The 16,216-nt window shown below is 41.4% G+C and overlaps 1 protein-coding gene and 1 long non-coding RNA gene across 3 annotated transcripts in view; both read left to right on the plus strand.

Moving 5' to 3' along the window:
- LOC124877239 overlaps nt 1–16,216 on the plus strand; it is a 43,610-nt gene that overhangs the window by 14,102 nt on the left and 13,292 nt on the right. Inside the window, exons 1-2 of one of the 2 annotated variants that reach the window (XR_007040476.1) lie at nt 12,407–12,621; nt 14,505–14,612. This is a non-coding gene — a long non-coding RNA (uncharacterized LOC124877239). Of the gene's footprint in view, nt 1–12,406; nt 12,622–14,504; nt 14,613–16,216 lie in introns of those variants that run through there. The other variant, XR_007040475.1, reaches the window with a different exon arrangement.
- LOC124877238 (probable G-protein coupled receptor 21) lies at nt 2–3,739 on the plus strand. The gene has a single exon (XM_047380308.1). It carries the CDS (start codon nt 618–620, stop codon nt 1,677–1,679), a length of 1,062 nt encoding a protein of 353 aa, XP_047236264.1. The 5' UTR covers nt 2–617; the 3' UTR covers nt 1,680–3,739.

Genomic DNA, 16,216 nt, shown 5'->3' on the forward strand with positions numbered 1-16,216 from the left:
ACCTCCTCAACTCAAGCAGTCATGCCTGCGAGCTCGCTTTAAAATCAGCCGGCTGGCACAAGGGATCCTGGAGACGCAACCTTTCACCAGACGTCTCCGTCTGCAGGAGTTCTGCTCTGCCTCAGCCTGAAGATGCTTTTTGTATAGATATCTTTTTGCCCTGAGTCAGTTTAAGGATTTGCTCAACAAGCTTGGATGTGTTTTGGTGACTGTGTGCCGGCGCAGAGAGCTCACTTCAGGATTTGTAATTGAGAGCCGGCTTATGATAAACAGCTGTGAAAGGAGGACGGGTTGCTGCAGCATAACCTTTATGGGATTTTTTTTCTTTTACACCCTTGCAATTAAACACAGGCACATATTTCCCAGCAATCAGCAGCAGCGGAGTCTGGCTGTATTATGCATGCATCTGTGGGTAACTGCTGCTGTAAGGCCACACTGGGGGACTGCTGAGGGGGAAAAGGTGCTGATTTAGGGAAAATGGCAGCCTTGCTTTGTTTTCTTAGCAGCAAACAAGACAAACGTCTTGAGGATTTAAAGAAAGAGACTTTAAAGATGGGATGATTGCTGTGTGGAGCTGAACCTGACCATTCATTCCTCTTCCTCTAGCCCATCCCATCATGAACTCTTCCTCCAATGCAAACCAGAGCAGTTCTCCTTTGTTCTGTCTGCTGGGAGCTGTGGGTTATTCCCACAGCCTGGATACCTGCATGTTGGAGGTGGCCGTCATCCTCTTCCTCACTGTGCTCATCATCTTTGGGAATCTGGTGGTGATCTTTGTCTTCCACTGTGCTCCGTTGCTGCACCACCACACCACTGGCCACTTCATTCAGACTATGGCATACGCTGATCTGCTGGTGGGCGTCAGCTGCTTGGTGCCTTCGCTGTCCCTCCTTCACTACCTCCGAGGCCTGAACGAGGAGCTCGCTTGCAAAGCCTTCGGCTACATTGTTTCTGTGCTCAAGAGCGTCTCCATGGCCTCCTTGGCTTGTATCAGCGTGGACCGTTACATCGCCATCACGCGGCCGCTGTCCTACGCCACTCTGGTGACGCCGTGCCGGTTGAGGGTGTGCATCATTCTCATCTGGGTTTACTCTGCCCTGATTTTCCTGCCTTCTTTCTTTAGCTGGGGGAAGCCGGGATACCATGGGGACATATTTCAGTGGTGCGCAGAGTCGTGGAAGACCAACACGACATTCAGCACCTTCATTGTGGCTTTGCTCTATGCACCGGCAGCCCTCACGGTCTGCTTCACCTATGGGAGCATCTTCCGGATCTGCCGTCAGCACACGAGGGAGATCACCCAACGCCATGCCCGCTTCAGCTCGCAGACGGAGACCAATAAGGGCGAGCGGTGCGAGGGCTGCACAGACAAACGCTACGCCATGGTGCTGTTCCGCATTACCAGCGTCTTCTACGTGCTGTGGATGCCATACATCCTCTACTTCCTCCTGGAAAGTGCTGGGTTGTATCGCCACATGGTGGTATCCTTTCTCACCACATGGCTGGCCATCAGTAACAGTTTCTGTAACTGTCTTATCTACAGCCTCTCCAACAGCGTCTTCCGAAAAGGGCTAGGCAATCTCCTAAACCCTCTGCTTCCATCCTGCCTCGGTTGTGCAGATGCTAAAAAGGCTCCGCCCCCTGGCAGTCTGCGAACGGAGACTCGATGCCACGTGTGAGACCCCGCAGCCATGGCTTTGGTTGAAATGTTTTCCAACTTTCTGTGCAGCACAGCCTTTGTGGTCCTGAAGTTAAACGATCAAGGACCACCTGTGCAGAACACAGCAAGGTGCCTGTGCAAATGTCTGTTGGTGCTTTTTTTTTATTTATTTAGATAAAGTGGAAACAGGAGCCCACAAGGCTCCCACTGAGTGTTTTTGAGACTTGGGGAAAGGATGCTACTTCATGGTTATGAGCTCCGGAAAGAACGATGCTGAGGAAGAAACCAGACTGCATGAAAAGCTTCACTTAAAAAGTTTGAAATGTCACAAACGAACGTAATACAACCTGCCCAGTCAGATCCGCCAAATGCAGAAAAGTAAAATAGTTTATTGCCAAATTTTTATATCTGCTGTATTTTAGGCTGGATCTAGGTGTTAGCCATATGGCTGATCTGCCTCCAGATGGTGAGGATCTGTATGAAAAATCTCCCACCTTCATATGATCTGATGATCTGCTCGTCTGGGTAAGAACTGAACAGTATTTTCTTGAGAAAAGAGAGGGATGTCTGCAACAGCACGTGTTGTTTCATCTACCAGATTCCTCTGTTGTGAAGCATGGCGTTAGCCGAGGCAGTGTGTTTGTTCAGTCTTGTGTTTCATAAAAAATGTTGATTTATGAATTAGCTTTACTCTATGAGATGACGGCGGACCCCGGGCGTTTTTCTGCCTGCAGCCTGTGTTCAACACCCAATAAGGAGACAGTGAGTTTTATTTATTTGGGGAGATTTATTAATATGTTTCATCCTTGAGTTTATCAGCAGCTCTTTGTTTGGCTGATCTTTGAAACTGAATATTAAACTACTGCTTAGGGTGTTATTTTGTAATGATGATCGACTCATGACTGCTGGAGCAAGCCAATCTGTGTTTTAAAATGGATCTGCTGGGACAATCCTTTCTGGATTTACCACAAACATTAAGTTAAATTTATTGCAAATCTTCTGCTTCCCTTTTTCCGTCCACAGCAGGTTGTTGCTGCTGTTTGAAGCAGGAGAGGAGAACGTCTGAGGTTAAATGGGTTCAGAGAGAAGGAAGCTTGGTTTTTTTTTGGCTTTAAATAAATGAAGAAACTGGATCTTTATCCCAGATTTATATTTAGACCTGCAGGTTTGGAAATGATCTGATATTTTGAGTCTTTTCAAAAGTAATTTTTGTCCTCTTAGAGCTCTGATATTCTGCCCTCTAAGCTTGGCTGGGCCCAGTAGGACTGTAGGACAGTAAAAATACCTGTTTCTTGGTTTTAAAACCAAACTTTCAAACTAAACTATTATTTGATACCAAAAATGCAAGAGTTATTACTATAACAGCTAAAAAAAACATTATTTATTGCTCTAATTTTGACTTTGGTAGCTGTAATATTTCCAGTTATTTTGCTACACAGAAACACAAACTAAGTGTTGAAGAAAATGTTAATGATGTTCAATAACTCCTTAAAATCTATGCCAGCTGTTTTATACACTCTTGAGATGGATTTTTAAACCAGTTTCAGATATTTAAAAACTAAGAATTAACTTCAAATTCAGTCTCAGGCTTTGAGATGAAATTTAAGTCAACGACAGATAAAACCCCAGCTGATTTTTAAAAAACAATATTTTCGGCTGGCTGCAGTGGAAGACTTTAACATCATACAGGGGAAAACAGCAGGTAGATTTAGGGGCGGTTGTAAAGTAAAAATGCTGATTGCACTGAATATTATGTCTTTACTGTAATTCTGCTGTTTATAAATCACCCCGAGGAGTCAAACGGGCAGATATTCACCCGTCATTGCGTAGTGTTGTAGAGAACCTCATTGAGCGGTCAGTTTACCTGAAGACCTGCTGACTCTCGCAGCACAGATGCTGCTCCTCCAGAAGCTCGAGTGCTTTTGTAACCAGAAATATGTGGAAGCGTAGAACACCTTCCAAGAAAAAGAAAAATAGTTATATCACATAACATAAAAACTTTATTGTTCTAGCAATACATTTTTCCGGTTTGTACAGTAAATTATCACCTTATTACAATATACATATTTATAACAATTATATTGTGTGAACCTGATAATTTCATTCAGTTCAGCTTATTTATGTAGCACAACACATGCTGCCTCAAGGCTTTTTACAGTTAAAGTCAACTTAATCGAATCATGCAGACAGATTTAAAGTAAAGTCCGTTCCGTTATCAAACCTTTCAGTCAAATTTAGTTTATTATTCAAATTGGTTAAAAGTTTTTCTGTCTAAGGAAACTCAGCAGATTGCATCGAGTCACTGTCTTGTAGCAGTCACTCCTCCTGGATGAGCATCTAGCGACAGTGGAGAGGAAAAACTCCCTTTTAACAGGAAGAAACCTCCAGCACAACCAGAACCAGGCTCAGTGTGAGCGGCCATCTGCCACGACTGACTGAGGGTTTGAGAAGCATAACCTAAACCACTCTAACTATAAGCTTTATCAAAAAGGAAAGTTTTAAGCCTAGCCTTAAAAGTAGACAGGGTGTCTGCCTCACGGACTAAAACTGGGAGCTGGTTCCACAGGAGAGGAGCCTGATAACTAAAGGATCTGCCTCCCATTCTACTTTTAGAGACTCTAGGAACCACCAGTAAACCTGCAGTCTGAGAACGAAGTGCTCTGTTAGGAACATATGGACCAATCAGATCTCTGATGTATGATGGAGCTAGATCATTAAGGGCTTTATATGTGAGGAGGAGAAGTTTAAATTATATTCTGGATTTAACAGGGAGCCAATGAAGGGAAGCTAAAATAGGAGAAATATGATCTCTCTTTTTAATTTTCATCAGAACTCTTGCTGCAGCATTTTGAATCAGCTGAAGGCTTTTAACTGCATTTTGTGGACATCCAGATAGTAAAGAATTACAATAGTCCAGCCTTGAAGTAACAAATGCATGGACTAGTTTTATATTGTGCAAACGTCAAAAATACACTGCTCAAAAAAATAAAGGGAACACTCAAATAACACATCCTAGATCTGAATGAATGAAATATTCTCATTGAATACTTTGTTCTGTACAAAGTTGAATGTGCTGACAACAAAATCAGACAAAAATCATCAATGGAAATCAAATTTATTAACCAATGGAGGCCTGGATTTGGAGTCACACACAAAATTAAAGTGGAAAAACACACTAGAGGCTGATCCAACTTTGATGTAATGTCCTTAAAACAAGTTAAAATGAGGCTCAGTATTGTGTGTGACCTCCATGTGGCTGTATGACCTCCCTACAACGTCTGGACATGCTCCTGATGAGATGATGGATGGTCTCCTGAGGGATCTCCTCCAAGACCTGGACTAAAGCATCCGCCAACTCCTGGACAGTCTGTGGTGCAACATGACGTTGGTGGATGGAGCGAGACATGATGTCCCAAATGTTCTCAATCAGATTCAGGTCTGGGGAACGGGCGGGCCAGTCCATAGCTTCAATGTCTTCATCTTACAGGAACTGCTGACACACTCCAGCCACATGAGGTCTAGCATTGTCCTGCATTTCTTTGGAGGGCCGTGCGGGCCTCCAAAGAAATGCCACCCCACACCATTATTGACCCACTGCCAAACTGGTCATGCTGAAGGATGTTGCAGGCAGCAGATCTCTCTCCACGGTGTCTTCAGACTCTGTCACGTCTGTCACATGTGCTCAGTGTGAACCTGCTTTCATCTGTGAAGACCACAGGGCACCAGTGGTGAATTTGCCAATCCTGGTGTTCTCTGGCAAATGCCAATCGTCCTGCACGGTGTTGGGCTGTGAGCACAACCCCCATTTGTGGACGTCAGGCCCTCATACCATCCTCATGGAGTCGGTTTCTAACCGTTTGTGCAGACACATGCACATTTGTGGCCTGCTGGAGGTCATTTTGCAGGGCTCTGGCAGTGCTCCTCCTGTTCCTCCTTGCACAAAGGTGGAGGTAGTGGTCCTGCTGCTGGGTTGTTGCCCTCCTACGGCCTCCTCCACGTCTCCTGGTGTACTGGTCTGTCTCCTGGTAGCGCCTCCAGGCTCTGGACACTACGCTGACAGACACAGCAAACCTTCTTGCCACAGCTGGCATTGATGTGCCATCCTGGATGAGCTGCACTACCTGAGCCACGAGTGTGAAAGCACCACCAACATTCAAAAGTGACCAAAACATCAGCCAGAAAGCATCGGTACTGAGAAGTGGTCTGTGGTCTCCACCTGCAGAACCACTCCTTTATTGAGTGTCTTAATAATCACCAAAGATTTCCTCCTGTTGTCTTTTCCATTTGAACAACAATATGTGAAATTGATTGTCAATCAGTGTTTCTTCCTAAGTGGACAGTTTGATTTCACAGAAGTTTGATTTACTTGGAGTTATATTGTGTTGTTTAAGTGTTCCCTTTATTTTTTTGAGCTGTGTATATTGTTAGAACCATACGTTCTATAATTGGAACGTAAAACATCAGAAACTGAAGCAACCACTGCTTTTATTTGACTACCAACCTGCTTCAGTTCAGTAAATGTCTCGCGGTATTCAGCAGGACAACATAACCCGCCTGAATGCTGTTCAGGTGCTGCCGTTTGAATCCATGGAGCTTCAGGTTGATTCCTCCTGTGCAGCTCTTTGGGTTTTAGGTTCCTTCACAGCGATAATCACGAAACTATCCAAGCTCCTAAATAACGGCAACATCTCTCTATGGCTCAATCCATACAGCATGTATAACCTAATCAGTTCCACTTATCTGCACCAAGCACATAATGTTATAATAATAAACAATAAAAGATAGCCTGTTGTTATAATTTGAAAGCTTAATTGTTCCAACAGTTTAATTTCACGTTCTTACAATATGTTTATATTGTAAGAACATGATGTTCTTTATTAAACGTGATAATTAACTATATTCTAATAACATGATGTATAGAACTATAAGGTTTTCACATTATAACGTCATCTATCTTATTTTTGTGCTTGCGTGGCAGATGCACACTTCGTTAGAAATGGTACCAAACAGCAGAGTTTGTTTCTTTCCAATGAAATAATGTATTTAGATTCTTTAGATTTAGATCGGTATGAAAGTAGCTTAAAACGCTCGTTTATTTGACCGTAGGAAACCATGATGCTGACCCACGCTCTCTGAGACTGAGACCGTTTAGTTATGCACAGAGCTGAGTATCAGTGAAAGTGTTTTTATACATCAAGGTCTGGATTTAAAGTCCTCAAGTACTGGATGAAATAAACCACTATGAAAAGTATTTAAATAAAGGCAAATGTTTTATGAAAAGGGATCCAAATGTTATTTTTTTGATGGTGCTTAAGAGGCAGAAGCTCAATTCTGCCAGGAAAGTACAAGTAATTGAATTTATTCCTCATTTTTAAACCCCCTAAAATTACATGTTTCATGATTTATTGCTGCAAAAATGACATTAAAGTAAATTGAATTTGGGATGTGAAACAAGGCCAAGCTTGTTGACTTGAAAAGCAGCAGCCAGCAGAAATAGATTTCACTTCCTTTTATTGTTTTTGAATCTGCAGTCGCCCAAAAATAACCAGGGATGAACGAAACCAAAACACACATTTCAGAAATTCATTTAAAACTCAAGTTTTAGCTTGAAATGTGTTCAAAAGAGGCATGTATGAAATAACTTTAAAATCCCATTTTGTAGAAAACCATCAACCTTTCAGGACCGAACGCACAGTCTCAAAAACATCTTTGTTAAAGAAAGGATCGTAATGATGTTCTCAAATGTTTTTCTTAGTTTTTATCAGAATCTTAAAGCACCACTGGGTCTCCATATAGAGGTCCTGGTGAGGTCTACAGTGCAATGACTTAAAGGTAAATGTCATGAACCTTTTTTAAAAATTATTGCAGGCTGTAGATTATTCTGCTTGCTTGATTCATGCCACAAACGTTGGACCAGATTTGGTCAAAACGAGCGGTTGCAGAACCACAGAACTTCCTCCTTCCTATCTTCAGAGCTCATTTCTTTCAAGCTGATTCAGGCGGGGAAGTGAGAAACCTCACAGTTTACGCATCATCCTACCTCTGCTGTCCATGGTTCGCAGTTCATTCATTAAAACTCAGCAAGTTATTTCAAATTAGCAGCACCAGGAACCCAAACGCTTGATGACAAATTAACCGACTGTTATCCAACCCGAGTATCTTGATTTACTCCTGGTTGTCCATTTTGTGTGTTTATTTAAAGAAGGAAATGTTAAATTAAACTCTCTTGTTGCTTTGCTTAGTCCCCGCCTGCATATTAATTTTAAGGCATGACTGACACCTGTCAGCAAGTGATGGCGTCTCCGACATCCCATTCGTAATCCCAGTTTTGATGCACTTTAGTCATACACACTCGGGGTTCGGCGCCCTTCGTCTCCTACGGTGCCTGGGAGTTGCCGCTCCTCTGCCTCACTGTGGACCTACTCGTATCGGGTCCATAGCTGCTCTGTGGGGGTGTCTGGTGTCGGTCTGGGTTCTTAATTTGTCCCCCATAGAAGCACACCTGACCTTTTTTTTTCTCAGTCTGATATTAAAGTTTAGTATAATTTATCATGTATTCAAGTCAGACGTTTTTTTGTTCACTGTGTCAATTATAAAAAACACAAACAATAACTTTTCAAATGTTGAACTGAGAAGGACAGGTTTCTGGGTTTCTTGAAAATACAAATAAATGTAATATTTAAAACTCTTTATTTCTCCAGTACCTAATATTTATTCAGCTTATTTATCTATACCTGGGTTATGCATACAGAAAACCTGCAAAATATCCATGTTTGATCCCCATTTTATTGTTTTTGTGGAAAATTGTTGTTTAGTGCATGATTCTGGTTCAGTCCAGATACACGTCTGTGTCTCATGATGCTACTTGGACTCATGAACTGAATACTGCTTTATTGCACGCAGTGCTTTTTGAAATGCGAGCAAAAAGTTGCTGTTTCAACAGGTTGTGTCAGAAAAACTGAAACAGAGAAACCCTCCAACCTGCCTTCTTCTTGTACCTGCTGTGAAAAATGAAGCCTTTTAATATCGTTATCCAGTCAGGTTGACACTTTTCAGATGCTGTTGCATCACAGATCTCACAGCATGTACAGTTTTACATTGTTGGTAATCTTTTGGAGTTTGTGCAATAATTCTGCAGCTACTACAGTTTAATAACAGAATAATAATCCTAATGAAGGGCTTTAATCATTGTATCTCTGAGCTGTTTGATATTCAGCATGAGATCTGAACATTGACACATTTCCTGAAGATTATTGAAAATAAGGTGTGATTTATTAAAATTTGGGTCATCTGTTTGTTGGTGTCTTTGGATTCATTTCAGCTAATATAAAAACACTATTAAGCTGTTTGTTCTTATGTTGTAAAACCCAGAGAAAAAACGTTTCCTATGGAAAAATCTACTGAATGATTCTGTTCAGCTTCAGCTTTAAAGGCTCATCAGGAGCCTTTCATTTTTTTAAATTCCCATGTTGCCCTTTTATGAAATGACTGAAAACACATGGGGCTAATTTATTTCTGATACCGGATTGGCCTCTTTAGAGCTTTACTCCCAGAACAAATAGTTTAGGTTGTGTTCTTTATAACACAGACTGATCTAGTTGGGGGGCAGTTCAATAGAGAAATCAATAATTTTCCATCTGTTTATAGTTGTTACATAAGATGTTTTCAATGATGAATGAAGAAATGATGAGTGAAAAAAGTGATATTTTGTGTAATAAAAACTTAACATGCAGTTCAGTTTATAGAAGGGATGATCTGGATTGGGCAGAAAATGGTCCGCAGGCAGATCCTTACAAGAACCAGAGGAATCTATAACGCTGTGGAAAAAAAAGTATTTGCACCCAGTTTGTCTTATTTGTTTTTCCACTTAAATCTCAGATCAAACATTTTTATTATTAGATGATAACCTGATCAAACACAAATAGCAGTTTTCAAATTATTTAATTTATTATGGGGGGGAAAAAAAGCTATCCAAAGAAATTTTTCCGGCATATTTCTAGACTTTAAGTTGGAGTTAAAACCGAATTCATAAACTGCCTCATTTTCTTTGGCTCAGTTTAAATCATTCGTAATAGAAACTTGTATGAAGGCAGCTTGGACAGCTCAGATGAAATCGGAGGATATTTCTAGCGCCACCTGTTTACTCACCTGGTGGAAAAGCAACGGAGGAGCTTGTATTTGGATATGGTTGATAAACGGGGAAAAGGCTAGTGACTGCAGCTTGATTTACTGGTCAAGATGTTTGTTATGCATGAATGTCACAACAGTTGAAACTGCCTGCTTGGCTCCTGTTTGCATTGCTTCGGTGTGGAGGACTTTAAATAGAATCTTCATCTTCTACCTTTCTGCCGTTAACTTCACATAAAGCAATAAAATACCACGCATATGCCCTCTTCTGGTTGAAAGTGGTGATAACATCCGACTGATAGCCTGCACCAGGAGAGGTCCCTGATGATTGATTGGTCCAAAAAAGAATACATGGACCTTAATCAGGGATCACTGGTTTTGAAATGGTGAACACATACCAGTTAACGAACAGAGCTGCCCCAGACTGAACATGTGGGAGTGTATTAAAAAAAAAGACAACAAAGTTGTTTTTGTTAGATTTTAAACTCCTCTTGCAACTGAGATTCCTTTGGGGTTTCTGCTTGCTAGGTTTAGGAAAGTAAGTTGTAATTTAAATATTCTCACTGTAAACTCTGCCTGCTTAGCTTCTTGATGCCAGACTCTACTGAGTCAGTCCAGACTTCATTACAGTATTAATTTGCTCCATCGCTGCCCTTAGGTTCCTGGGTCGTTCTTCCCGCTCTGTCTTTGGTGTCCCACTTTTCCTCGCGTCACATGTTTTTTCTGTGCCAAGCGATCAGTCCTGCTGGGCTCACATGATGTTGGTGTGTTGGCTGCAGAGGAATTAATGGAATCTGTTCATTAGATAAAACTACAGTGAACATCCAACCTGATGATGAAAAGCTCGGTCTGGGTGTGTTTCTGTGGGTTTAGTCAGGGTAGAGAACCACAAAATTCCAAATATCAGCTTGGATATCCAATAAAAAGTTGATTTATTTATACAAATCCAGCTTAGTAAATGCTGTGATTGCCTCGAGGTTTTATGGGTTGTATTCATTTTATCATTTTTCTTTAGTTTTTGCTTAAACTTTGTTTAAATGACAACAAATCATAAATTAAGATAATTTTTTTTTGGTCGCTTGCCCTTTTAAAATGCTAACGCTGCAATCAGTGTTAAATTATTAAATTAAATTAGGAATTAGAAATGAATTCTTCACCCCTTGTCTGACAACATGAAGTTGCTAAATAATCTCAAAAAGCAACGCTGAAAGCCTGAAAGCGCCTGAAAGTAAAGAAATCAAGAAACATGAGGAATAAAGTTATCAACATCAGTCTGGAGTGCAAAAAAATACACAAAATGTTTCATAAACAAAATAAATGTAATTGCTACTAAATATTATAGCAGGTTTTCCCCTCAGCAGCAACAGCTGCCATTAAGCGTTTGTGATAACTGGCAATGAGTGTTGAGCATCCCTGTGGATGGATTTTGGCCTACTCTGCTTTGCTGAATAGTTTTAATTTAGCCACATTGGAGGGATTTTCAGCATCAAAATTTGTTGTTAAATTAAATTTTTTTGTTTTTGAGCCATTCAGATGTGGACTTGCTGTTGTGCTTTAGATCACTGTCCTCCTGTTTTAACCCAAGTTAGCTTGAGCTAAAGGACACAAACTGAAGATGTTCTCATTCAGGATTTCCTGTTGGAGAGGAGAATACATTTTTCCATCAATTACGGCGAGTCGTCCAGGTTTTGAAGAAGCAAAACTACACAAGGAGCCATTTTTCTAGCAATCTGGGAGCCACTTCTTCTGGCTGAACCGGAAGAGCTGAATCTTTAAAAAGAGCCTGACCTCCCATCTCCATCTTCTGTACGTTCAGTTCTTTTCCTTATAGCAACATTCATTGTCTCCATTACAAACAACTGAAGGCTGACGTTTAGAGGAAAATCTACAAACCCAGACTGTTACTCAGACACTGATGCTGAGATATCCTACTTTTCACCATATTGTTGAATCTTCAGCACCTTACTGCTTTATAAAGTCCTAACAGAGCTTTGTGCAGCTCAGTTAGTCCTAAAATGAACCATCCTGAGTCTGGTTGTATTTCTGAAGTCCAGTGGAGGCCATTTCCGCTTCATGTGGAGTTTACTGTGGGGCGCCCGCAGATCCCACAGAGCCTCTCCGCTGCCAGCTTTGATCCCTTGATTTAAAACATGTTATGTCAGAGTTTCTGTTTTTATTTTCCTGTGGGAAAATCAAGATGTTGTCACACTCGAACTGCAGCCAGAAGCTACGGAGCCTCCGACATCAAGAGGAAATGCCTTTTTGCAAAGACAAACAGGCCAATTTTGGACCAGGACTGAGAGCAGGAGGAGGAGGTGAGGGGTTTAGGGTTAGAGGTCGATGAGATTTATCATTAATATTGTAGCTTGAAACTTTGTGTTTGTGCCACACAAACGATTATTTCTAGTGTTAGAACCAATAAATATCTGCTGGCAGGTACCTATAACTCAGTGATGGATGGTTGTCTGCGAGGGTGAGGACATCAGTCCAACAGGAACAAAGAAATCTGGGGAGAGGAATCAGACTTCGTTAGTTGCTGCCAATCTCCAGCGTCCGTTGGGGAAAACTGAATCTTTGGTTTTTATTATCTTTAAGCCATGATAAATGGAGATGATCCTCCAATATCCTTTTATCATTTTGATATTTTCCCCCTCTTGTTTTTTTTATAATCAATCAGAATCGACAGACTGACCTCATCGAAAACTGGAAGTCATTATTGGTCAGGAACTGGCCGGTTCTGAGAGTCCAGGAGAGCTAAATCTTCAGGTTTTATTTTGATGGGCACGCCATGCGGCCAATCACAAGGAGAGACAGGATCGCGCCGTTATCAGAGGGTACGACAGGTAGGGACCGGGCACACAGAGGCAGGGAATGGGAATTAAATGTATTGTTTTATAATGATGTCAAAGGAAGAACAATTTCAAAAATATATTTTTAGATTAAAAGGTTGCATGTTAGAAAGTTACTGATATCCTTCTCAATAATCAGTGGAAAAGGCCTTAATAGTTATTACAGCAATCAAACGTTTTTTCTAACTGCTGACCAGCTTTCTGCACCTTGGTATCTTTAAACAATTATCCTTTGCAACAAAATGAGCTTCATGGTCTTCTTTCAGATTCTCCATCCGATTTACGTCGAGACTCTGGGTGATCCGCTCCAAAACCTTGATATTACCTACATATAATAATAAAATATTACAATAAATGAAATGAAATAAGAATGAATGAATACTTTAGGGCTAAATTATATACACCAGGTATGCAGAGACCTTTTTGCTGGCATACTGGGAGGGAAATACCAGGAAACCTGCTTTCTACCCAGTTCTGACATTTATTGACTGGTTGTAACAGATCAGCATTTCAAAGTTAATATTTATACTTTAATCCCACAACTAGAGGAAGGAGCCACGTGTTTCCACTCAGAGAGAGTTTAACGACAGGTCTTCATGGAACAGGTTCATGACCTCCATGTCCTGATCTTTGAGCTCAGCTTCGGTACAGGAATAGTAACGATCAGGCAGTAAAAGAAACTTCAGGCAGCCAGAAACTTTGCATTTGTGTGAAATATCTTGTGCAACCTGAAGGAAAAGGACTGAAGAAGCCAAAGTTGATCCGATTCTCATTTTAAACATTCTGACCTGCAGCTGCCGCCTCTGGTTGAAATAACGTCCATAGCAAACCATTTTAGGAAAACTACAGCATGAATGCAGGAACTCTGCGTGTCTCAGAGGCATTTCAAGCATCTGACTGTTCTTTGATTTGTAGTTTGTATTGAAGCCATTAACACATCAAAGTGAGTCTGCTCCACGGCTCACGATGTTACCTAAAAACTGACAGGAGAGCAGAAGGGTTTCTCCTTCAGGTCTGTCTGTCAGCGCTCCAATCAAACGCCTGGATCTTATCAAACACGCTGGCTTTCCAGGAACAGCCAGAGGATTCTTGGTTTCGGCTCGGTTATGTTTCATTATCTCTCTTGTAATGAAAGCTCTGGGATTTGTTGCATTTATGAGCTCATGGAGGAGTGATTAAAGGAAAACATGGAAATGACCAAAGAATAAACAGAAGTTTTCCATGAATGTGAGAATTCAGACCAAACGGTTTTTACTGCATAAACAAACCATTTATTCCTCATTTATGATGCAACACTGTTGTACCGACACTGAACATTAATCCTCAGTAATCGTCTAAAGCTGCAGTAACATCTGCCGAATAAATGGTTACATTTATGAAAACTAAAATTCATTCAAATTAAAGGTTTTTCTAAATGTTTCCTAAAGTCTCAAGGTCAGATTTTGAAATATCAAGCTATTAAACCAACTCTCCTTTTATCTGATTTGTGACATAACAGGAAGTTCACCTCTGATTGGCTGCGGGATTGGAGCAAAGTCAAAACATTGATCCTTCACAACATGATGACTCCCAAACAGACTATTTAAAATGTTTTGGTTCTGTACATGTTCCACAGACACACTTTAATGAAAGTATCAACCAGATGGGTCCAAACAAACCCTTCAACAACAACCCGACCGGTTCTATCAGCACAGGAACATTCTTCTAATCAAACCTTTTCACTCACCTTTTACCTTTCTGTTGATTATTTAGGAAATTTGTTGTTTTTTTAATCATTAGAAATGCATTTTCCAAGAACTTCACCTACAGTTTTTTTTTTTTTTCCAGCTAAACAGCTAAATGATCTGATCTCTCTTCCATCCCATCAGTCCATCTTGTACCGCCCAACATTCTTCCACTGGTTCTGCTGCTTCAGAGGAGACACCCAGACCTCCATCTCCTGGCCTCCTCAGAGCAGAACCCCAGTTGTTCTAAAGGTGTGAGAAATGATCTTTTCAGTATGTTTTGGGTCTGTACCGAAGCCGCCTACATGTAGGGGAGAAGGCATCTTTCTGAGATGTCAGATCCACCTCAGCCTGGTTCCTTTCCATATGGAGAAGCAGTGACTCCAGTCTTGGCTACTCCCGAATGACCAGGTGTTGAGTTGTGCCATTTGTGTGACTTGCCAACAGTTGGAGATCTTGTTTCAAGTTGGTAGAGAAGAAGAGTCTGAAGCGTACCTGTCTCCTCCCTGTTGATTTATTTCTGATGCTGCAACACCACCACACCAAGCTCTTCACCCTTCTATAAGGATGAGTCCCCAAACCAATACAGGAAGCTCATTTTAGTCTCTTGTATTGTTTTGGTGGTCACCTACAACTCATGAATGAAAGGTACGAGCTGCAATTAAAAGCTTCCTATTTTCAATCGGTCCCACTCACCAGTTTCACTTCTACTACCCACTAGTGGAGAAGGCTACCTCCTCCACTAGGTGACTTTCTACTTTCCAACCAGAAGGTGGCAGTCCACCATGTTCCAGCACAACATCATGACCTCAGAGAAGCTAAACATCATCCTTGCTTATTTGCACTCAGCTGAAGGCGTCATGCTGGAGGACCCGGATCAGTAAGGCCATTCGGACTCAGCACATCGTTGCTATACCTGAAAGTTCTTTGAAAAGGGCCATTCTGGCTGAATCCAACTCTCACCGGGAACATGTGACCTATTACTGGGAACACAAAGCGCTCTCGCTCTGGTTTTACAGGAATCCAATGACCCATGGAAAGCAGCCCAGAGTATGTCTATGTAAGCAATCTCCAAGTAAACGATTAACACCAGGGCTGGGCGGGTAGTCTCCCATGCCCTAAGGTCATACAAACACAGGTTACTATAACATCAACATGGCCTGCCTACTCTGATGCTGGATTGAATCTGGAATTAATAAAGTTAATCACACAATTAGGATAATGCCCTGATATTTTATTTCTGTAGAGCAAAACTGTCCTGGCACATGAAGGGAACCATCTGCTCCATATGGTATGTCTGAAACTCTCCAGTCTCTCCTCTGCATGGACTTTCCCTCAGGGGCAGAGAGTTATTATTAAAGAGACACAAATGGGCCGGATCTGACGGAAACATGATGGATTCAGCGTCTCTATTTGTTGTGTGTAAAAATTCCAGGATAAGAACAAATGCAAACTCCGTCTGGTCTCTGTTTAGCTACATGTAGGCGTCTGCTGATTGGACATCCAGTTAAATACAGCTCTAATTGGCAGCTGAATCGTCGCTGACCCAGAACCAGCAGAACAACTGGGGCTTTAAGAGTTTCTTCACAGTTCATAGTGAGTGTTTTTCCCCGCTGATGAACTGACGTTCCCTCTGTCAGACCGGACAGATGAGATTGTTGTGGAGCTCTGGCAGAAGCAGGCTGCAGCTGTTCGGCTAACAAAGCTGTTTTCACTTGGAATTGATTCCAATAACAAGTCTGAACAGGAGTCTATTTTGTTTTTTGTCTTTTTATTCATGTTTTAATGCCAATGATCTGCATCACTTGCCATGGCAGAAGGTGCTGAAGTATCTAAAGAGCCTCCTGGTTGCTGGA

This window comes from Girardinichthys multiradiatus, chromosome 12 (assembly GCF_021462225.1).
Source record: "Girardinichthys multiradiatus isolate DD_20200921_A chromosome 12, DD_fGirMul_XY1, whole genome shotgun sequence".
NCBI lineage: Eukaryota > Metazoa > Chordata > Actinopteri > Cyprinodontiformes > Goodeidae > Girardinichthys > Girardinichthys multiradiatus.

Bases quoted from the DNA above. Each gene is read 5' to 3' on its own strand.
- LOC124877238 (XM_047380308.1), top strand. From the start codon at position 618: ATGAACTCTTCCTCCAATGCAAACCAGAGCAGTTCTCCTTTGTTCTGT.